General features: G+C 39.3%; 2 protein-coding genes across 5 annotated transcripts; one reads left to right on the top strand and one right to left on the bottom strand.

Annotated features, from left to right (window-relative positions):
- The first annotated feature begins 4,508 nt into the window (after positions 1 to 4,508).
- Positions 4,509 to 13,529, top strand: LOC117936347 (peptidase M20 domain-containing protein 2-like). Of its 3 annotated transcripts, none has more exons than XM_034859262.1 (8): positions 4,509 to 5,008; positions 5,462 to 5,610; positions 5,903 to 6,045; positions 7,225 to 7,379; positions 7,712 to 7,838; positions 8,021 to 8,128; positions 8,301 to 8,391; positions 13,455 to 13,529. In XM_034859262.1, the coding sequence occupies exons 1-8, from the start codon at positions 4,604 to 4,606 to the stop codon at positions 13,489 to 13,491; spliced, it is 1,215 nt and encodes a 404-aa protein (XP_034715153.1). In that variant the 5' UTR covers positions 4,509 to 4,603; the 3' UTR covers positions 13,492 to 13,529. The 3 variants fall into 3 exon arrangements, with proteins under 3 accessions (XP_034715153.1, XP_034715152.1, XP_034715149.1); XM_034859261.1 differs by lacking the exon at positions 13,455 to 13,529 and adding an exon at positions 8,489 to 8,826 and having other exon boundaries at positions 8,301 to 8,443; XM_034859258.1 differs by lacking the exon at positions 13,455 to 13,529 and having other exon boundaries at positions 8,301 to 8,826.
- Positions 10,031 to 23,017, bottom strand: LOC117936342 (gamma-aminobutyric acid receptor subunit rho-1-like). Of its 2 annotated transcripts, none has more exons than XM_034859250.1 (10): positions 22,899 to 23,017; positions 17,711 to 17,761; positions 17,487 to 17,593; positions 16,495 to 16,562; positions 15,699 to 15,922; positions 15,512 to 15,594; positions 14,773 to 14,913; positions 14,176 to 14,328; positions 13,443 to 13,639; positions 10,031 to 11,987 (listed from the first exon to the last, which is right to left on the bottom strand). In XM_034859250.1, exons 1-10 carry the CDS (start codon positions 23,006 to 23,008, stop codon positions 11,685 to 11,687), a joined length of 1,437 nt encoding a protein of 478 aa, XP_034715141.1. In that variant the 5' UTR covers positions 23,009 to 23,017; the 3' UTR covers positions 10,031 to 11,684. The 2 variants fall into 2 exon arrangements, with proteins under 2 accessions (XP_034715141.1, XP_034715143.1); XM_034859252.1 differs by lacking the exon at positions 22,899 to 23,017 and adding an exon at positions 22,582 to 22,769 and having other exon boundaries at positions 11,685 to 11,987.
- Positions 23,018 to 23,332: the final 315 nt, after the last annotated feature.

Genomic DNA, 23,332 nt, shown 5'->3' with positions numbered 1-23,332 from the left:
CCTGTTTATTCGTACGCAGCAGTGTCCCTCCTGCCCCTTTTAAAGGGTTGAAACTGATATTTTTCTAGTGCTTTCTCAAACCTTTTCACTATAAGAGACAAACACGGATCCCTAATTGATCCCTCAGTCCTCTCAAACTTTTGCCCCCCAGTCATCTATAATCCCCCCCCACCCCCCCAGTCTATGTTTTAATCAAACGGTTTTCTGCTCGGTGCAGTTATCAGAGCTGAGAGAGCCTCTGAAGAGAAGGAGGTGTTTCTTCCCTTCTCTGAAGCAGAAAACTGAAATGAATCCTGCCCCCTCAAGAACTCACCAAGGAGCGTTTCAACCTTTCAAATGTAATACATGTGGGTTGTATGAAATTCAGGCTAAGCTGTGGTCTGTTTTGCACAATCACTTTATCATCTGTCACTGGGTTGAGCTTTTCAATTTCAACTATTTTGTAGCTTTCGCTATCAAAACACCAGCAGAAGAACTCAGGAAGAGTTTAAATCTGCACTACAGCTCCACTTTGCACACACCCTGCTGAGCGCGTCTCCTTTGTGGTTAGACGGACTACTCATACTCTCACTGTTGAACACACTGCCCACAAAGGTTGATGTTATAAGGGCAGACAGCAGCCTTTTCGGCGCCGTCAAACAAAGAAAGGGCACTGCTACAGCAGGACTGCCTCTGAAACAGCGAGGGCATCTGTGTGGACACACAGGAAAATATACAACTCGGACCGAAGACAGAGAAAAATGTTTTCTGTTCAAACAGCATTCTAGGTTTTGTATTTCAGTGAGACATTTTAACTTTGCACTGAAATGTTTTTTGCCCTGTGTGGATAACAAAAAGAAAGCTCTTTTCCCAAATCTCCCGTTTATTTTTCTGCACAGCAATAAAGCAAACTAATCACTTCCTGTCCCTTGAAACCCAAGATGAGAAAATGTGTCCCTGTCTGTGTGCCAGAGGATTTTCTTTTATGGTGTTAGCAACAACAACTGTGAAAGCTTTTTATTAACTGGGAATTACTTAATATGAAGCAGTAATCCACTGGATAATTTTTAAGGATTTCAAAGAAATTTCATGTAATTCACATCCATAAACCCTGACAGTGTAAACATAGATGTTTTCTGGTAGACATTCAGTACATTATTTAGAGAGCAGGCTGAAGGTATGTTCGATTCATAAACCATCACGAAAACATGAACAAATGTTGTACAGTGCCATCCCACCCCCCCTCCGCCTGAAGATGAGGGACGACTTGATAAACCTGAGTTGTTAATGTATTCTAGCTCAGAGACCACAGAGGCACACTGTGTGCACTGATGTGACATTAATGACAGAAACAGGACTGTTACATATGTCAAGTTACACATGCACCCACACACACATGCACTCACATTTCTGAGGCCCTCGGGTGATATTTTCCAACTATCCAGCAGCTTGCTGTGCGTTATCGAACGTTTGCAGGCTGGATTTTCCGGGTACTCCACTAAGGGTGCATTTTGTGTGATAGTGATGCTGACAGACAAGACAAGACGACTGACTTCAGTCAGCTGGAACCTCATGTTTAAAACCAGGCTCATCAACAACTTTTCAGGGTTCATATTTGTCAGGTTGGAAAAAATATTTAAAAAGAAATTGAGGCTAGTATGGAAGCTCATTCATGCAAGAAAACAAAAAATAAAAACATGTTAATGGTGTATCAACATTTTATGAATTACTAAGTGAGATGAAAAGTCAAAATTGGTAATATAGCTTTCATATAACATGAAACAGCCTGCCAATCCTTTCATACCAAAATTAATGGAACTATAAAAAATGAAATACATAACAATGCGGCATGGTTTGCAAAATCATTAGCTGTGATGTAAATGATATGGGATTTTGTAGTAAATTGGCTACAGGAGTGGTTACCAACCCAGGTTTTGTGAGCCCCACTAGGGTCAGACTTTTTTTGTAAATGACTTTCTAAAAGAAATAAAACCAGTGATGAAAAGTTGCAAGAATGTACGGCTTTATCTTAAAGAGTTAGACACATTTACCATGAGATTAAAGCTCAATTGGGTATTGTTCCGTCTTTCTGTTTTTTCCACAACCACAATTTGGGGCAATTGGTTCATTTATTCAAGCTATAAGTGACCCAGAAAAGCTTTTTCTGACGCTTTGACAACCTTCAAACAAATCTTTAGTGTTCTATGAGAAAACACTTCTTAAAGTACCATCAAGTAAAATTTTCATTGACAGTGAGTTCAAACGTCCTGTCTTCTGTCTTGAACAAGCAGTTTGGACTATTTTATGGGCAACGGCAAAGGAATCTATTGTAAACAAAAGATTAGCTTGGTGCAACCATATTGAATCGGGGGTACCGGCTCTACTCAGAGTTCTTCGCGGATGACTGAGCTTCTCACCCTGACTGAGCTTCTCTCCCTGACTGAGCTTCTCACCCTGACTGAGCTTCTCACCCTGACTGAGCTTCTCACCCTGACTGAGCTTCTCACCCTATCTCTAAGCCACCCTCCTGAAGAAACCCAGTTTGGCCGCTTGTATCCAGGCCACAGCAACGTTTGTTTTTATCTCCAGACATGTGTGTCAGCCTTCCTTAAGGGCATCATGGTGTTGTGACGCCTTCATGCGAATATCACAACTCATTCATCTTTCCAGGTGGGTCTGATGACTAGTAACGCGTAAACGCCAAATATTCCAAGGAGCTCAGAGTCATCATGGGTAGTTGTATTTGTCGCATCACTCAGGGGATGCAATCCCTTTTACTTCTACCTTTAGGGCAGTTTTTTTTTTTTCCTCCTCTAAGCTGATGTGGATTTTATCAGCGCATGTGATGTGCTAGTTGAAACAATTACCTTGTAATCAATTAAAACCATTTTAAACCAACTTTCCTGCAAAATAAATCCAAGTTTTGTGAAAGCACTGACAGATACACGAGGCTGAATCATGTGAAATGTAACACATGCTCACAGGCGAATCCCTCAATGAGACAATGGAGTGACACATGGATGCCTCCCTTCAATGTCACTTAATTGATACACAATGGAGAATGTTGGGTGTCACCGGTGGGGCGTAAAGTGAGCTGACAGACAGGCCATGTCAGATGTCAGCTTGCTGAGCGCTGTTTGACATGTCTCCTCCTGTGACTGACAACCGCCCCCAATTAACCTCCAACTCAAATACAGGCAGAAAACACATACAAGCACACCTGCTCTCTCTCATACACGCACACGCGAACACACGCACGCACACACATAGTGTGTTACAGCTGTGGGGCTTCGTCTTTATTCATTTGGCGCTAAGTGACCTTGTTTTACAAAGCTCTCAGTTCATCCTCAGCAAGGGGAAAGCATTGTTTGCTTGCTACAGGTGTACAGTCATCTGAGAAGCTGCAGGCAATCCATACATTAATAAAGAAATGAAATATGCTCAAGATGGTTTTGAGGGTTTTCTATTCATTCCCAATGCATTCAAATGTTCAAGGTAACGTGAAACGCAGCAGAATACTGATTTGTTTTCAAGGCTAATTAAATGCAGAAGCATTTGAGGAAGTAGCCTTCTACCAAAGTATGTCACTCTGGGTCCCTCTAGTGTGGTAACAGACAGATGGGAGAAGGATTTTAGTCCCAGCCTCTATTTTCTCTTTTTTAATACAGCACAGCACATAGGCTGATATAAGGTATGATTTATGAAATTTATTGTAAATGTAAATGTATTGTAATGTATGTTAATTCATTGTATTGTTATTTATTTATTGTAAAGTATCACTACTATCAGCAGGTAGAATAGAAAGACAAAATAATAACCTCTTATTAAAAAACTAAGCATTTACAAGGAAAATGTGGAAGAAATTACAAAATAACCCAAATTGTTTTTGGGTTGTTTTAAATATCTTTGTTACAGTTTAACATTTTACACGATTTGAAAAGCGTGAAAGGAGCTCAACAAACTTTGTACAGATGCTAAGCAATGACCTACACACCTATGTGTACATTTGTACTGTACAAATAATTGCAGCCCTGCAATTATGTTCATATAGGGTATTATTTAACCTACCTTCATTCATATAAAGGGGGTCGGCAGTTCAATTTTGACATACTTGTACTTGACTTGAGTATTTCCAATGTATCGCTCTTTATACTTCTACTATCTAGCTACTATATATCTTAGCGCAGCTGCGACATCAGGGATGCTTACACCTTATTGATCTGAAGCACTGATCTGGAGCGGCACCTGTTTTAATACAATGTATGAATGCAATGACATTAAAGCTTGATTTGATTTGATTTATTGCATTAAAGTAATTTAATATATATGTTTTTTCATAAAGAGCTTTTATACTTAATTTAAGTATATTTTGATGTTAATACTTGTATAATTTTAGTTGGGTAAGTTTTGAAATGCAGAACTCTTATTTCTAATTGGAGTATTTACCATATACGGTCTATGGTATTTACATGGAGATTTCTCTTGGCACAGCAACAGAACTTTCAGACACGTTGCACACGTCACAACTACGTCACAGGCTCAGTTTGAGGCTGCGCAGTAACGCGGGATCTGACTGTCCATTTCTTTAACTGTCTATGGACAATACTCGGTACTTACCGGTCACATGGAGAAACGACAGCAGATGAAAGATTCTCTGCAGCTCTGCATAGACAGACATAAAGACGAGCTGCACAGTTTGAGTCTGGACATTTGGAGCCGACCGGAACTTGCCGGAAACGAGACACACGCGCACGACAGGCTGGTCCGCTTTTTTTCTCAGGACCAGACATGGACGGTAGAAAGTCATTACAAATTACCGACAGCATTCCGGGCCAGCTGGGGTACAGTCGGTGGCGGGGAGGGGCAGCAGCAGCCGGGGCTGAACGTGGGGTTCTTATGCGAGTACGACGCGCTTCCAGGCATCGGGCACGCGTGCGGGCATAACCTGATAGCAGAGGTGGGAGCTGCCGCTGCTCTGGGGCTGAAAGCTGCATTAGAGAACCAGACTGATCTCCCTGAACCAGTGAAGGTAACCAGTGAACTGTAGGTTTAAGAAAAAGCAGCCAGACGCCAAACTTTGTCTTTCAGTCAACTCCTCCAATGATTCCTTTTCACAAAATGTGACTCCGTTCCTTCAACAGACAGCAGCCAGAAGAAACATTTAGGCTACAGTAGCCTAGACCATAATATTAGAAACTATTCGTATCCTACATACCGTACTTTTTTATTTGTATTTATTTATTCCTTATTTAAAAAAACAAAAATTGTCAACATCCCCAATGAATATAGGCTAGCTATAATTTCTGTGAGGCCAGACACAAATGACATTTGCACTTCCAATAACTGAGAAAGAGAGACTGTAACTGTTTGTATAGTCTAGGCCACTATGAACTGAAAACTGTTGTCTTTTTTTGGCCAGAATGACACACATGAGCTGATGTGAAGAAGTCAAATGACTGAAATAAACACGTTTTTCTACTAGATAACAGTTCTAGGAACACCTGCAGAGGAGAATATAGGAGGCAAAAATCAATTGATCAAGGCAGGAGCCTTTGCTGACATCGACCTTGTCTTTATGGCTCACCCAGCTCAGCAAGATGCTTCTTTCCTGCCCTGTGTCGCAATCAATGAGTAAGCTCCTGTTTCAAAAATTCACAACTTGTCCTGTGTCCTCTAAATATATAGATAGATAGATTTTCATTGATCCCAAAAATGGGAAATTCCAGTAACAGCAAAATATCAGACACACCGCACACATGAAATAACAGGATACAATATACATGTAATAATAGGATAGAATATAAGAATAAATCATTTAAAATATATAGAAGTTGGCAATAAAAGTGTACAACTGTTTAACTATTTAACTCTAACCTGTACATATTTCAGATAACGCTTAACACTCTACATTGATGTTACACAGGGTGTCAGTGAAGTACCATGGGAAGGCATCTCATGCTTCTGCATACCCTTGGGAGGGAGTGAATGCCCTGGATGCTGCTGTGCTGGCTTACAACAATCTCTCTGCACTCAGACAGCAACTCAAACCAGAGTGGAGGCTTCACGGTAAGGAACAGACAGGAACTGTGATCAGCTGAGCTTCAGAGGTCATTCAAAACAATCTCTCCTGGATGAGAGGATCCCTACCAATGTACATTGGAACATTTAAACATCTACTGTACAGTTCCATGACAACTAAGCAGCATTCATCCACCGACACACTAATTGAAGGAGAATAGCAACCACAGGGTACGTGGTGCGAACGACATGAGAAACAGAACGACCTGTTTATAAGACATTAGCTCCCTTGAAAACATGAAATATTAAATAAATTGGGAAATATTGGGGGTTTGTTAAAATACTGACAATGCTATTTTTGCCACAGTGTCTATTATTTTTGTGTCTTCATCATCATGGATCAAGCGCATCATATAGCTATTATTCAGGCATGAATGTCAGTCACTTTAACTAAAAAATCAGAGAGCTTTCTTAAGGTGCGTGGAGGTTTGATGTGGTCATCAACTGATTGGTATACATCGGTAGGGGTGGGAAGCTCTATGTACATTTCCTTGCGTGGTTTAAAAAAAAAAAGTATAAATCTGAGTTAGTTAGATTTTGACATATACAGTATTTGTCACACACAAGTTTTAACAAAATGTTTTTATACTGAGGTTTTTATTTCGTAGTCATTCCATGCCTAAGCTTTAAACATGCCTGTGAAAGTCACCTTCTCTCACAGTGATCTTCCATGTCAGATGCTCAGTCATGTTTGAAGGTGGAGAATTACCTTAGAATATGAATCATGAGGTGGTCAAATGTAATATGATAAAGTAGATGAATACCCTATATGTGTTTTGGCTAGTTATTATCATGTAAAATGTAATTTTTTCCCCTTTTGGCTCTTTTTGTGTGTGTTTTTTTCTGCACACTTACCTAAACGCTAATTTTATGTCCATTATCCCATCCTCTACATGTCTGGAGACAGTGACTTGAAAATAAAAATCACCACATTTAAAAAAAAATAATCTTTTTTTCAGATGTGCTGACATTAAGCTAGTAGGCCTTCATGTCGGGACATCAAAAGTCGATGTAACTGTATCTGTAACTTATTTACATCCGGCTTTCAAATGTAGAGGGATCGTTGATCTGCAATGGAAATCAGAAATAACACAATTGAACCTGAATATTTCTTGTTGTGGATGCATTCCTTCTTATCTTCCATTGTGCCCATTTTCTCCAATACAGGCATCATCAAACATGGAGGTGAGAAGCCCAACATTATCCCTGCCTACACTGAGCTAGAATTTTATCTGCGTACCCCGCTGGTTAAGGATCTTTGTGACCTGAAGGCCAAGGCTGAGGCTTGCTTCAGGGCAGCTGCCGTTGCCACCGGCTGCCAAGTAAGCTTACCTAAAAGTGTTTTCTTCCATTCGCTTCCCTCAGGCCCAGATGTAAGAGAAGACATGTTTGCTAAAATAGCTGGGAAATGCAATGTTTGAGTTACCTCTCCTGTTACACAGCACACATTTTAAACAAATTCCTGTAATTGTGCTCTAAGTGTTTCTATTGTTACATAATTAACCATTAACTCCAGGCTGCTTGCGTCTGCATAAGCCAAATTTAACACATCACAAAGCATGCATTGGGCTCAATATTCTGTTGATATATGATAGTAATCTTTATTTTTGTACCAGAGATTTTATGAATGATGGTATACTTGGGTTGCCTTCAGGTGGAGATAATCTATCCAACCGACTGCTATGATAGCATTCTGCCAAATGCCACACTGGCAAACCTGTATGAAAATAATGGAAAAGCTTTGGGGATTCAGTTTCCAGAGCAGCCAGCCAACTTCTCTGGTATGTGAAAATAAAAAATAAATCATAGAAACAGACATAATTAGCTCTTACTGTCCCTGCTTTGTGCAGAAGAAATGTAAAGTTTATCAGCAATCTGGTGTTTTTCCCACAGATTGTCTTTTTAGGTGTTTACTAAATCAACAAAGAATCGGTCTCATAGAGTATTTATAATTATCTGGCAGGTTCTACAGACTTTGGCAACGTATCATTCATAGTCCCCGGCATCCATCCTTTCTTCTACATCTGCACCGACGCGTTTAACCACACTGAGGAATACACCGAAGCAGCAGGTATGGTAGCTCGGTGTCTATTGGGAGCAGATGTTTCTCATGATTAAATTGATTTGCACTACCATCAGACGATTTCAGCCATCATTATCTTTTCAGGTCACTCGGCTGGTCTGTTTAGTTTTAATTTTCTTAGATGGTTTATTTTCCTCCTCCACTCTTTTCCTTGTGCCAGGAGCTGAAAAGGCCCAGTTGTTCACCCTGAGGACAGCCAAAGCCCTGGCTATGACAGCTGTGGATGTGGTGTGCTGCCCTGTTCTGCTGAGGCAAGTGAGAGAGGACTTTAGACTGGCCAAACTGAAACATGAGTAATGACTAGAAAGCAGTGATACAGCCTTGACAGTTCATACATACATTGACTTTAATAATAAATATAGGACAGGGGCTTTACCTCAAGAGCACATATTGGCTAGCAGCAATTCCAACAGTTTGTATGGTTACCGGTAGTTTGTATGGTTAAAGGATAGAGCTGTAAAACAAGAAATTAACAAGGGCCTCTGCAAATCTCAAATACCTCCATTAAGTTGGACAAGCTCATTCCCAATAGACTAGAAATGGTGTTGTCAACTGGTGCTTGCCAAGGTTCGATGCCAACTTAGGTGTGGTACCCATTGACTGTAAAATGAATGGACAGACAGACGGGTTCGGCGATGTGCTGAAAATGCGGAAGTGCCTTAAACATTCTATCTGAATTCCAGCAGGGGCGTTTATTTGAATTAAATTCGGCGATAAAGCAGAGGTGTTTTAGGGGGTGGCCACAATGTGATTGCCAGTGAAAGTGTGTAACGTAATGTAGAGTGTAAAGGCTCTACAGTAAAGTCAGATTATGAGACCAACTGGTGATCCCGCTGGATTTTTGAGGTTTAAAGATTTTGGTTCTGTTTTAGTAACTATTAGATCTATTTTTTACAATACTTTGGTTTTGACCAGATACCTGCAAAACCTTAACATCACATTACAAACCTTTACCTTTGCATTACATCTTAGCTGAAGTTTGCGTTTAGTACTAATTAACAAATGTCAGCACGCTAAACTAAGATGTGTTAGCAATTAGCATTGCTGTGCTTAAGTACAGTCTCACAGAGTTGCTAGCATTGGTGTAGACCTAGTTTTGTTTTTAGATGTTTGTTCATCCATCCATCACTGTCCGCTCATCGGGGGACGGGTCGCCAGATGTTTTTATTAAAATTATTTTAATAATGATGATATAGGTATTAATTGTGTTAGGATGATGATGTTGCCCATTAACCAAGAGCACATCAAGAACCACAATAAAAAAGGCCTACACATTATTATTTTTGTAGTTGTGACTTGTTGTACTGTGAATAATTGTACCAACAGTATTGCAGCAATCTCATTGGGCTGTTGACTCATTTAGATTTCTGGCGTGCTTTCACCAGCGCACACGTCAATTCAAAACCTTGGCTTCCCTTGAGTGGTCACAGATGTGGTGGCAAATCAGGTTCTCAACATCTCTTTTATGCTTTATCATTTTCATGTGTTCTGCAGTGATGACTTTATTCAAGGTTTTTTGCAAGATTATGGTGCACAAAGTTTGAATTGTCAACTTGTCCTTTAGGATGTTACTAGGATAATTTTTTTTTTTTAAGTATCATTCTTCAACATAATCTACAGTTTTGCCTGTAAGAAATCAGAAAATTGGCTTAATGATGTATATCTATATCTTTTTACGTCACATGTGAATTGTTAATGGTATTACAGATTATGCAGCTTATATGATTTGGCATTAAAGCTCATCAGCTGTGCTATAGAAAGAAGAGAGACCTGGCAGCTAGTGGCAATCCAGTGTCTAAAAACTGTGAAAGCTTTTCCTCCAGCACTGTTTTAAATATACTGTATAAGAGAGCAGGAAAATGGGATACAAATTTGGGACCGTGACATTATAGGTTGTTTCGGCAGATTTTTATTGATGTCTGCAGAAGCAAAATTCAGAATAAAAGCGATATTCAGCCATGCATCTCAATCCATTTACATTTATACATACTAAATGTGTAACATGGAGATTTAATATGTACAGTATTGTGGTTGTGTTGTCCAGCACCTAAATTCTGCTCAAATATCACATTTTCATGAAACAAAACATTAAACATTTTTACCAAATGTAATATCTGTGGGTTTGGTCATTTTATTGTAATAATCCACCAAAATATATTTTAAATATCTTTTATCAACATATTAAACTAGCAACTAACGGGTCACAGCGAATCTCAGAGCCTCACAACACCAAACAAGAGGAAATGAGCTTCAGTTGTATAAAAAAAAAGAAAAAGAAATAAAGACATTTAAAAAAGTCAATACCATAATCAGTGTTTGGGATTTACTAAACATATATTTTACATTTGTGATTTAAATAGAATGCATTATTTTGCCTGTATACCATTACTTTATCAAATCACATAAATGCAACGCAGCAAGTAGCTTCACAGCAAAATAATTGCATTGAAACAAAGATTAAGAGAAATGTAACACAGACTGAATCATAATAACATGCTTTAAGAATAATAAGATTAGCAGGTTTCTGAAGAAATAGTTTCAAATTTTGGAAAATGGCACTAAATAGTTTTCTCAGCCGAGAGTCAGAAAAGAAGATTGATACCGCTCTCATGTTTGTACAGCTAGGCGGTGCTAGCCTGGCTCGGTCCTAAGGCCACCATGTGCCTGCTAGGGGTGGAAATCCCACATTTGATCCCAATACAATATTTTATTGATTCTATGGGCAACAGTACAATATTTACTGATATCATAAAGTAAGCCACGATACGATTTCAACTTGATTCAATTCAGGGGCTTGCACCTGAAACAAGACAATACATAAGCCTATTTAACACACTTTATATATATCTCTCTCTCTCAAAGTAACTAATATATGATTTGACAATTTAATTACTAAGCCTGTTTAAGCGATGCTGGTAGGTGGATAGAGCAGGCTAGCTGTATTATGCTAGCCTTCTCCTTGCTTTAGCTTCATATTTACTGTACAGACATGAGAGTGGTATACATTTTGTTATCTAACTTTCTACCAAAATGCAAATAAGCCAAACTATTCCTTAAAGTATTTTAGTTTGCCATTGATTGTCAACTGAAGTTCATAAGCCGAGGTTTTCAGTTCACATTTTTTGGTTTTAAAAATGTGGTCAAAGAGTCACTGCATCAAGAACTGAAATGTCGCCGAGTTAAAATGCACAGCTCCGTGTTGCGTCTCACTGTGCAGTAAGTCCTGAGGCAAAAATATCCAAATGTCTTTCCATCACCTGCACTGATAGTTACAACATGAAGCCACATCGATTTGATGGAGTGAAAAACAGCAATGACTGTTCTGTGAGTCAGTAGCTCATTTATAAACTCTTCTGTTTTAAGGGGCTGGGTTGAGAAGGCAATGGTTACCAATCTGACGATTGTCCCCATGCATCTTAAGTGCAGTTTCTGGGTCTGAAAAGCATCAAATGCAATGCTATTTTCCTGCTCCTCTACAAATGAGCCAAGCTTCTGGAGTCTCATCATTAACGACTCTCACAAGACTCTACTTCTGCATCCCTGGTTACGAGTAGATGGACCAATAGATGATGTTAAAGAGGATGTACGCTCCAGGAAACACAATCCTTGAGTACTTGTCTATGGCGTGGGTGTCTATCCAAATGTTCACATAGCCTCTGGATGGCTTCACCTGGCTTGCAATGTGCGGGTCATTCAATGACACCCGGGCCAACATTCGATCCTGGCGACCACCGTTCTCAGGCATCCCATAATTCCCTGTGTTGTTTATATCCATGGACCCATAGCCAGTGATCTGGGGGTCGATCATCATCTCATCAGGGTTGCCAATGCTGCATGTACACGGCAGCTAGAGAGGTAAAAAGTCAGCTTTTGAAATCTGTTTATTGTAAATGTTACTTTCTGTAAAGTCATTAACAAAAGAAAGAATATGAAGACATCAGTTTGTTAAATGCTTATAATTTTTCTGCACACTCTGGTCCGGTAAATAACTTTGGCATAAAACATTCATACAAGGATGTTTGTGATGGAAATGTTCCTTAAGGGGTAGATGGCTCCATATGCTGCAGCAGTTGGCAAATGAAGAATAGCAATATAGTAGACAAGCTGTAGCCCCAGAATTTGCCATAGCCCCGAGGGCAGCTTAGAGTGAAAAATATTCATCTGTTTACTGGAAGTTCACATATCAAGTATTAATTCATGTTTCTACCCGTTTAGAAATGTGTTAATTTGTAAAATAGTTTTAATATGAAATCAGGTCAATCTTGTCCTGGGTTGACTTAGATAGAGCTATCAACATATCTGTTTCACTGTAGCGGTCTGCTTTCTTGCTTTTAATGAGAACCTATTTCATTTCTGCAGCTAATACAAGTTGCAAACATATTTTATCAGTAGACCATTTCATATTTAGGAAATTTAAATCAGGATGAGAGAGCTTTAAAATCATATCAGCTTTATGATGTTCCACCCGTATGTGTTTTGTCAGGTGGTCATGTTTAAAAAGAACGTGCTAAAGAAATAGAAGAGGCTCTCTGCACACTAAAATGTCAAGCTCCCAAGATGAATAACCCAGTTAAAATGCACAACAGAATATACAACTAAAACCTTAAACAAATTGTGTGGAGTGGGTGATAGATGGTTAAACTACAACTGCAAGAACGATAAGGATATGTCCAATGCATAGATTCAAAGGTATGTGGCTAGGGTTCAATTTAGGGGAAAAACTACATTATAAAAGAAGAAAATATTTGTAGCACAGTTAAACTGACATAATAATTTGGGAAAACATTGGCAAAGCATTTGCTTCCTCATTTCTGCTTGCACAAAAAAGAAGAGAAGAGAATGAGGTGGTCACACACACACACATTACTTACAATCTGTATGAAAAAATTAGATTAATCACTCAATAAGAATAAATCAGTTTTTACTGTTACATAAGGAGGCGCTATTACATTGATTGTTCTGATTTAGAGTATGATATGTTGACTGGATGTTGACTCTAGTTAAGAAAGACCATAGACAAAATATTATTTGTTTTTAGCAAGAGACATGGGAAAGTAACTAACTTGTAAAGATGTCCGGCTTTTCCGTTTATATTAAACTGGCAAATGTATTTGGATGTTGTTGACCGTCAGTTATTCCTTAGAAGATACATAACATAAACTATAGAGATTATTACACTGGTTTGGTAATGTTAAACTTTCTATGTGAACACATTAAAAGATCAACATTTCATAAGTTAACTGTGTTTTTTAACTGCAGGCAATGAACAACCACAGGAAAGTCACATAAAAATAACACTTACTCTCTCCCTTAGTTTCCTCTCTTTCCTCTCCTGTACAGTGGAGAGGTAGTTGACTGCCGCGTACTCTATCACCGAGAGGAAGACAAAGACAAAACTGACCCAGAGGTAAATGTCCACTGCCTTGATGTAGGAGACCCGCGGCATGGAGGCGTTGACCCCGGTGATGATGGTGGACATGGTCAGCACTGTGGTGATGCCTGGAGTAAAACACGCAAACAGTTTAGTCACATCAGAGAGCTTGCGTATCACAGGGCCGGGAAGGTAAAACTTTTAAATACTAAATATAGAAAGGGCTGTAGATGAGATATTTTTAATTTTGTGATGCCACAATATATATTTCTATTTGTTTACTGTATTTCCTTTTTAATGTTATATTTGTTTTTTCAGTATTTTGTTAATCACTGTAGGAACGTTCTGTAGTTTCTCTCCCACCTCCACAGAAGGGTCAGAGGTCAGTCTCAGCTTCAGGACAAAAAAACACATGACTGACGTATTACATGATTTCCTCTATACACTTCAGCAGGGCAAATGTTTCCTTATATGAGAGCCATAATCCAGAACCTGTGTTAAATCACTCATTTAACATTTCAGAGCTCATAGACAACCTGGGGCAAGGTGCTGCAAGTTGAATCAAATGGATTGGGAACCACTGCACTGTTAAAAAGCACTTTGCTTTTTTTAGAGCTAGTTTTTTTTGCTAAGGCCATGCCCTGTGAAGTAAACTCTATCCTACCTAGTGGCACCCTGGCGGGGACGGCCCTACGGTCGATCCAGAAGGACACCCAGGACAGCATGACCATCAGAGTAGCAGGGAAGTAAGTCTGCAGCAGGAAGAAGAAGATGTGGCGCCGCAGGGTGAAGTGGATGTACAAACGGTTGTACCAGCCTGGTGAGGAGAAATACCATCATTAAGTTGTCATGTGTTAGCGGCCGATACGCCACACAAACATTCAAAGCAGAGATTCCCAGCTATTGTGGCAGGAAGAGATAGGTTGCAAAACCATTTTTTGTGCTTCAGGTTGCTCTTGGAATGTGGAATACGGTTATAAGACGGCTGCAGGGCTGTCACATTAGCTTTTCCAGCAGCCCGAGAGTGGTTGGCAGTAGTTTGATTCATTTTGTTGTTCATTTTGTCACTGTAAGGATTAAATATTGGTACATTCTTCTTGGTGTATTCAAAAGGACATGTAAGGAAGACTCAATCCTTTAGTCGGAAAAGGCTTATAAAGTAAAAGGAGATTCAGTGAAGTTGCTTCACACTTGTCCCATTTGCATAATCAGTTCAGTTTACTGTATAAAATAGACGTTCTTGTGTTGTGGATTACAGTACCTGTGCTGCTGTAGAAAGCCAGCTTGGTGGTGGTGTGAAATTTCTGGATGAGGAACTGGGACAGAGATATTCTATCGTCCGTGTTCAGGGATTCGTTGCCTTTCTTCCAGTACAACATCAGGTCGTCATCTGTGTACGCATCTGGAGGGAGAAGAAGTAAAAGTGAGCACATCTGGAATGAACCATATCAGGATAAACTTGGTCTGAGCAAAATGTGTGCAGATTTAACAAGACAAGACTGCAATTCTAAAGCACCACCAGCCGTCCCTAGTGACTGCAATGTACATTACACCATCTGATTTTTGAGTCTTAGAGCTTCACTAACATAGGAGCTAAGGGGATACTAGAGGAGAGGCATGACATGATCTATCTGAGATTTCATGAGATATCTGGCGAGCAAACTTGACATTTGGGCCTGAGGAGAGTGCAAATGTAGTATCAAAAATGGAAAGGAAAAAGAGTGTGAATGTGTTTAGTAAATGTCGATAACTCTTGGATATAGTGAAGCGTTTGGCACGTTAATGGCGCCAGAAGAAAGGTCAGAGAGGTCGGACTGGGAAAGATGATTATGTAAGCCGATTTCACGGAAATCCAGACTTTTTTCAGATAGTAGGCCATGAGTCAACAGGATACTTTGACCTGATGGTGTTGCTTATTAGATGGATCACTGTGTTAGCAGTGAAAACATGTTATTTTTTTGCTGAAATATTTGGTCATATTTTTTGATGAATCCACTCACAGCTCTCAATCTCCAGCGAGCAGGTTTGTGTGTCCAGAGGGAAGCGGCTGAGGTCCATGTTGCACATAGCAGTGACAGTGACTCTGCAGAGAAAAATTGTATTGTTGTATTATAAAAAAAAACATAGCCACTGGATCTCTTAGTGTGAGTTTTTGGCTTAAGTTAAAGCTCCTGTCTATGTGTTTACCTGAGACTGTAGAGGACGTTGCCATCCGGGTAAACCCTCAGCATGACGTTATCAGTTGTGGTGTCATGGATAAAAGAGCGCTTAGAGTGGACGAAGAACATGTCAGGAACCCAAATCTTTTTCACCAGGCGACTGTCAAAGGTCATGCTCTGGTTGTTGGTGCTCGGGAACGACAGCCGCTCGTCCTTCCAGTAGTGACGCAGGTAAAGTGTCATGGTAAAGTCCTACAGGAAGAAAAGAAACTTATACTTTGATGCTTTACATTTGTAAAAGTACCAATACAACAATGTAAAAAAATACTTCAAGTAAAAGTCCTGCATTCAAAATGTTACCTAAATAAAAGTGTTATCCGCTTCATGTACTGAAAGAATCAAAGTAATAGCAATGGTTGTGCTATTTATTTACATTATATACAGTTAGGCTGTTTAGGTTCCCAACCTAGGGGTCGGGGCCTCAAGATAAATCTGAAGGGTTGTGAGATGATCAACAAGTAGAAAGAAAATACAGTTCTGATACACAAATATGTTACTTTTCTGAGACCTTTCTCTAATCTCTTTCTGTTTTTGTGAAATATTAGATCATTTAAAACCAAGAGCTATCTTATAAACATCTAAGAAGGTAGGTAGGAACCACTGGTTTAATCTTTAGCAACACATTGTGTTTTTTATATCTTGTGTTTTTAATGTAAAATCTTAACTCTAGCTGTCAGATAAGTAAGTCACATAACGTGATGTTAAAAGTATATTTTACTATGATATGCAGTGGAGTACTAGAAGTTGAATACTTTCTTACTTACCATATCCACCTCGGAGATGGTGTCCAGACTTTCAACCTGAACATCCACTCCAACAGGAATTGGAGGACCTGAAAGAAACTCATGTTAGTTGTTATTTCCCTGCATAGAAGCTTGTTGAGCTCCTCCTGATTTTGGATGTGACAGTGGGTAAAAAAGTCAAGGTGACCATAAGAGAGACTGATTGACCCTTTAGTTTTGAAAAAGAAATTTTGTAATCCAAAAAAGAACACAATCCCAATCCCATAATTGTATAGCAACTGCTAGAGCCTTGACTGTGTCAGTCTGGCTGGGATTCTACTTTTGACCTATTTATTTCTTTCTACTCTGCATCATCCTCAAATAATGCACAAATACAATTAGGTCACAGAAATGGAGTCAGTGTTGATGCAGCAGTAGATGAAATCCAGCTCTCTTTTCCACTTCCACCTGAGACACACTTGATGTTTGAAATTAAACGCAGCGAAAGGTTTCTGCGAGACGCACTTGGTGTGCTTTCAACATCAATTGTCGTGTGGTAAAAAGTAGTCACAGTCCGACATAAAAAAAAGACCTTCAAAGCCCCATGGTTGATTGTTCGTAGTTAAATACAGCTCTTGTGTTTGTGGTAATTTGCCTAAAATGGCGGAAAAAATAAATAAATAAAGACAGCCAAAAGGATTATAAATATATTTAATTGCTGTCATTTAGTAAAACAAAAGCCTGTGTGTCTTTTTGACATGAAATCTTATATACAGTAATGATGCAAAAGACATATATTAACACTCATGTGATGCACAGAAAGTGAGCTGCAATTGGAAACTCTTGCACAGCTTGCATGGATGGTGTTATCTCCAAGAGGTTAAAGCTTATAGTTACAGTTTGACCCAAACCAATGACCACAGCACACATCTTATCCAGCTGAGCGTGCCGCCTCCCCAGCACGCCTGAGCTTTACAAATAAAGCCTGTTTTATTTAAAAGCACTTGAATCTGAAGTAACATTCATTTTCTGACCTCCAAACGCTGGCCTCATGGTGAAATCATGGTCTTCTATTCTCAGGAGTTGCTCAGATTTTGTCATCAAAGATTTTGTCATGTCTGGACTTCGCTTGTAAATTGGGCTGTAAAAAAAAAGAAAAGAAAAGAAAAAGAAATGCTGTGTTGATTCAATGTCCAAAGGACTTAGCCAAAGAATCAATATTACTTTGAAAATGTAATCAAAGATTTTGAAAACTCACCTTCCAGTTTTTTTAACACCACCCCCATCCATTCTGGTCTCTCTTCGTGACCTGATTGGTTAACAAGAGTAATAAATAAATAGATAAATAAATGAGAACATCTATCACATGTAGCAGTAACACAACATTAAAGGTTCAAGGTGCCTTTACTGTCATTTCTAAACACTTACACACACAGAAACTTTTTGTCCTCTGCATTTAGCCATGCTCTACATAGGAGCAGCACCTTGATCTCTGTGAAACTAAAGTAGTGACTGTTCAATATTTTCTAATGAAGTTTAACAGTCTAAAAATGTATTGAAAAAACAATCAGCAGATTAATCAATGATTAAAGTAATCATTGGCTGGAGAGAAATTAATATGTCTAAAGCCTAAATCTACAGGGTGGTAGAGTAGGGGCAATAGTTACGCTTCTAACTTCCAAAGAAGGACAAAAGAGCATTTCCTTGTCAGGAAGCTCTTCTCTGGTGTCACCTTTCAAGAAGGCTGCCTCTGTATTCTTGTCTTTTAGGCCGCTTTTCAGGCCAGAAACAGACAGGGGTAGGGGATTTTTTTTTTCACAAACCCTAAAATGGATTATTAGAGTAGAGCATGCTGTGACAGACATGGACAAATCCCTGTGACAACCACTGACATGCATCAAGGAAATACCACAGAGGAAGAGAGAGAGAGAGAGAGAGAGAGAGAGAGAGAAAGCAGGGGAGGGATAAAGGGACTGAAAGTAAACAAAAATAAATGCAATAGGAAACGGGGAGAAGAGGGTTTTACTGGCGAGCTGCAGAGCTCTGATGAGCAATGGGGGCTACTCGTCTGTGTCCTTCCAGCAGCTGGTTCCTAATCCTCTTGGCAGAAATGCCTCTCCAATCCCCCTCTCTGCCTGCCTACACCCCAAAGTAGACCGCCTGTCTTCACACTGTCTCTGCTCTGCCATGGACCTGCATGCATGCATCGCTGCAGGGGTTGCATCAGGGTTACTGGACCCGATTCCTGCAAAGGTCGTTCTGGATGCATTCATGTACAGTATGCAATTTTAGACTTATTTTAAACATAAATCATTGGTATATAGATAGTGGGATGCAACTACAGTAAGTGCATTTACTACTACAAGTACTGCTCTCTTGAGGGTACTTGAGTATTTCCATTTTATGCTAATTTATACTTTTTACTCCACTACATTTTTTTGAAAGGTCTAGTTACTTTTCAGAATAAGATTATTAATACAAAACATAACTTAACATAACATTATTGTAAATTAAGCTACCTGGCGGTTTATAAAAATATCAATATTATTATATACATATACATATTTATATGTATATATATATATATATATATATATATATATATAAAATATATGGCAAAATAAATAAATCAGAACTATGTTTTGACTAAATATGTAGCTAGCTATGTACAGCGATATCCACCTGTGTTACTGTGAGGTGCTTTGAATTTAATGAGTTACTTTTACAGTTTGTATGCTTTAGATCAAGTGTGCTTAAAGTGTGGCCTGTGGGCCAATGACGGCCCTAAGTTTCACTTTTAATAACACTACTGCGTCAAACTTCACCCCACTAACAAGCGTTTGTTTGGAGACCAGTGGCACCTGTTGCAGGACTTACATTCTATTTTCAACGCTAGTGCTGTTTAGCTAACGTTAGCAATGTTGGTGGACAATTCGGGAGTTTAATGTGGAAGTGAGATGGAAAAGCCAACACGGAAAAAATGCTGTATGGCCGAGGAAAAAAGAAAAGTCTTAAGAAAAATGCATCAACTCTTTTAACGCTACTTCCCCTAACCTCCGGGGACATATAAAGAATAGATAGACAGCTCAAGGAGTTTAGTGTTAAACATCATTAATAACAATCATAATAACCATCATCATCATTGGGGGTGCCAGTTCACCTCCTGGGCACTGCCAAGGTGCCTTTGAGCAAGGCACCGAACCCCCAACTCCTCATGGTGCCTTCCCATGTGCAGCCCCCTCACTCTGACATCTCTCCATTTAGTGCACGTATAGTGCAGGTACTGAGCATGTGTGTGTTATTCAGGCCTTTGTGTAATGACAATGGAGTGTAGATTGTAATTTCCCCTTGGAGGATTAATAAAGTATACATTTTTACATTATAATGAGATTAAGTTCATAGGTGAAGAGCACAACTGTAAGGTTGAACAGTTTCAACAAAGCTTATCTCTCCACCAGTCAGTCATTACAAATCTCATGAAAAGTAGTGAAACTGTAACACAGGCAAGTAGTAAGCATCTCACAAAACTGTAAGCCTTTCAGTGATGGAGCTATACCTTATGTTCTGAACCCGTGAGGTCCTCAATCATATGCTGGCTCCCTAAACTGGCAGTAAGCCATTAAACCATAGATAACCCCCGCTTTAGATGTTTATGTGTTTTATCATTGAAATGTGTTTTTCTGTCCCAATAATCATCCGGCTTGTAATCAAAATTATCCTTTAAACCCCCATGAGGGTTTTCTCCTCAGATGTTTTCTTGTGTGCTTGTTTCCTCAAGGCAGTGAAGGAAAATAAAATGTAAGTAATAGAGTGAAAACTCCCACATCACACGCCAGCAGCATCCAGCCGCTTCTGCAATTTCACACTCAAAGAAAGGAGGATGAGGGTGAAGAGAAACGGGGAGAAGAAAGGTTCAATTTCAGCATAGGTATATGAGATTGTTCCCTTGCTTCTAAAAGAGCAATAACAGATTGAAATTTAATTTGTATTCTCAGACTGTGTGTCGTAGCAAAGAGAAGACATGACGTGAGAGGACTTTTAACTAGTGGGTTAAAAAAAACACTGGTGTTTAGAGACTACAATGCAGCTTTTCTGCCACTTGAGCTTTCTTGCCTTTTGAAGATTTACCACGCATGATGAACGATTGTGCTCTTATGCTTAATGATCATCTCAATCACCTTAGGGCTGAGATGATGACTTTAAAAGACTGTAATTTCACGGAGGATTGTTCAGCTTTAGAAAAGACAACTTGAACTGTTTAACCCATATTCGAAAAATCAGATTTGCCCTGTCATTGGCTCTGACCGTTTGTCATAATGTACTGTACATGTTAACCAGCAGGTATGTAATATCAAACACATATATGTCACTCAAATGGAGGAGAATATTAATAGCAATGTCTCCTCTAATCTATAAATAACAACAGTTACACCATGGAAGGTGATACTGTATCTAAAGGCAGAGGGATTATATGATTTGACAGGGTTTGCTGAATATATTAATGCAAATCGTTCAACGCTGATAGCATTATGAGGCGACCACGCTGTACTTTGCCTGCTTGGGAAAAATGTATCATCTTCCCTAGAGATGAATGCAGACAGTTTCTTACTTGAAGACCTCAGGATATGGTTGAGCTCTTTGCTGATTTTCTTTGGACAGAACATTTGCATTCTTTTCCTTATTTACTGTATATTCCCACGTTGCTCTCAACAAGTTCAGAGCCTTCTAAAGGTGTTGACGTAGCTGACTTTTTTTGCAAGAGAATGCCAAACATTTGCTGGTTCCGTCTTCTCAAATGTCGCGATTTGCTACCAGTTACCTTTCCTTTTGTTTTGGTCTGTGGTCTATAAAGCAAGACATTTTAAGACCTCAACTTTAGCAAATTGTGATGGACCTTTTTCCATAATTGTTTGACATTTTATCATAAAAACTCAAATCAATAGATTCATAGATAATGAATATAATGATTAGTTGCCGTCCCAGTGAGTTATTTCTCTGTTTACATCAGTTGCCAGCTGTTCAAAGCCATATGGGGTTGTTATTTAAATTTGTTGTCTTGTTGACAATTTTACCGTGCATCTAAACATTCATATTTTTAAATACCATACAGCTGTTGCTTTAAACATGTAACCTACTTACTGAAATAATGATCACATTTGCATTTCTAATGTGTGTCACATACTAAGATGCTTTTTGTCTGTTTTATTGCGTCAAAGCCAAATAAATTCCACTGCAGGTATGCAGGCTGCTCCTCCCTGCATTTAACAGCAATGATCAGACATCTGATATTCTTATTAGATATATTAACAGATAAGTCAATTGACAGAAAAATTAATCTGTAATTATTTTGATAATCATATTTTTTAAAGCAAAAATGTCAAATCTTTACAAGTCCTGCTTCGCAAATGTGAATGTAAGCTGCTTTTCTTCGTCTTATATGACAGTAAACTCAATATATTTTGGTTATTTTGCTAAGTATTTAAAAAAGAAACTTGAAACGAACACAATATAATTCTTAATATGTCGTATACACATTACAATGTAGTGTAATGTCATTACTAACTTTAACCCATCCTAAGTATTAATTGGACAACTATACATAGAGCAACTTGGTGTGTTGCTCAGGGACACTTTGACATGTGGCCAGAGAAACCTGGGATCGGACCGCCAATCATGTGGTTGAGGGGCGACCACTCTACCTCCCAGTCACAAGCCATAAGCTTTCTAAATACCATTTTCTTCACAGAAGATCAATCTCATAAAGTGTTTTCATGCCACAATATGTACCCCCAATTTAACTGAGTCATTAAAATAATGATTATCAGCAAGTTCATCTGCATTTCTAATTTCAAAAAAGACGAAGTTTTGTAGTGTAAATGTGACATTTCTTCCACCACGGGTATGTCAGACTGTCCCTCCACATAGTGCTCCCTGCACTTAACAGCACAGATTCAACTAATAAACTAACAAACACAAACCTTTCTATTCAAATTCCTTCCTATGTCAAATCCAATTCAATCAATAGTATGCAGAATTGAAGGAATGATTCTCAGATCTAGTTCAGTCCCCGACTAAAACATCTAATCCATGGGACGCATTAACAAGGCAGCAATTAGCCTAAATAATCACCTGGAAATGACATTGGCTACAACCACTGCCAGTGGGGAAAACAGTCATTAACCGACCTGCAGCAGTTGTGGGGCAAGAGAACACAGCATTCCCTAGTAGTGCATAAATAGATGTGGGGATTTAGGTCTCCCTCTCTCTCTCTCGCCGCTTTCCAATCTGCTGTCTGAATAAGTCTGTTTTCAGAGGGGGAGGGAGCAGCACAGGTGACCCAGGAAACACTGGCCAACATTGTGTTAATCTCAAAAAAAGGTTTTTAAGAACATCATGAAGCTGATAAAAAACATGCAATCCAGTGTCTGTGACTCCTTTGACATTACCTGCTCTGTTTGTTGTAGATCTCCAGCTTGTGACCCCTTGACTGGGCCAAGCTCCCAGCTGTTCCTGCGAGCCAAACACAGAAGAGCACAAGAACAGCATCCACCTGCATGGTTCACATTCCCCAGAGGACGAACCTCTCCTGTCAGTCAGAATCTACTCCCCTCAAGGATTCGGAGCACTCTGCCTTGCTGAGACATTCCCTTCTTCAGCGCCGGAGCCGACAAGAGGGAGAAAAAACAGCAACAGCAGCATCAGCTACACTGAGCTATTCTACGGCCTGAGTGGAAAACATCCTACGGTGCTTAATCTCCACAGTGGGAAAAGCAATTTTGACTAAACCCATAAATCCTTGAGCGTCAGATGGTACCGATTTGATCCCTGCAGCGGCGGATGTGCCTGCCTCTCTGTGCTCTGCTGTGCTCAGATATCCTGC

The sequence above is a fragment of the Etheostoma cragini genome, chromosome 20, assembly GCF_013103735.1.
Source record: "Etheostoma cragini isolate CJK2018 chromosome 20, CSU_Ecrag_1.0, whole genome shotgun sequence".
NCBI classification, from domain to species: domain Eukaryota; kingdom Metazoa; phylum Chordata; class Actinopteri; order Perciformes; family Percidae; genus Etheostoma; species Etheostoma cragini.
The sequence above is the reverse complement of the archived record's forward strand: the minus strand, read 5'-3'. Positions and strand labels throughout refer to the sequence as shown.

Excerpts from the sequence above, each read along its gene's own strand:
- LOC117936347 (XM_034859261.1), top strand. The coding sequence starts at position 4,604 with ATGGAGAAACGACAGCAGATGAAAGATTCTCTGCAGCTCTGCATAGAC. Across the intron at positions 5,611-5,902 it reads CCCTGTGTCGCAATCAATGA|GGTGTCAGTGAAGTACCATG; the intron begins GTAAGCTCCTGT and ends GATGTTACACAG. Across the intron at positions 6,046-7,224 it reads ACCAGAGTGGAGGCTTCACG|GCATCATCAAACATGGAGGT; the intron begins GTAAGGAACAGA and ends TCTCCAATACAG.
- LOC117936342 (XM_034859250.1), bottom strand. The coding sequence starts at position 23,008 with ATGCAGGTGGATGCTGTTCTTGTGCTCTTCTGTGTTTGGCTCGCAGGA. Across the intron at positions 17,594-17,710 it reads GGTGTTAAAAAAACTGGAAG|CCCAATTTACAAGCGAAGTC; the intron begins GTGAGTTTTCAA and ends TTTTTTTTACAG. Across the intron at positions 11,988-13,442 it reads AGAGGAAACTAAGGGAGAGA|CTGCCGTGTACATGCAGCAT; the intron begins GTAAGTGTTATT and ends TTACCTCTCTAG.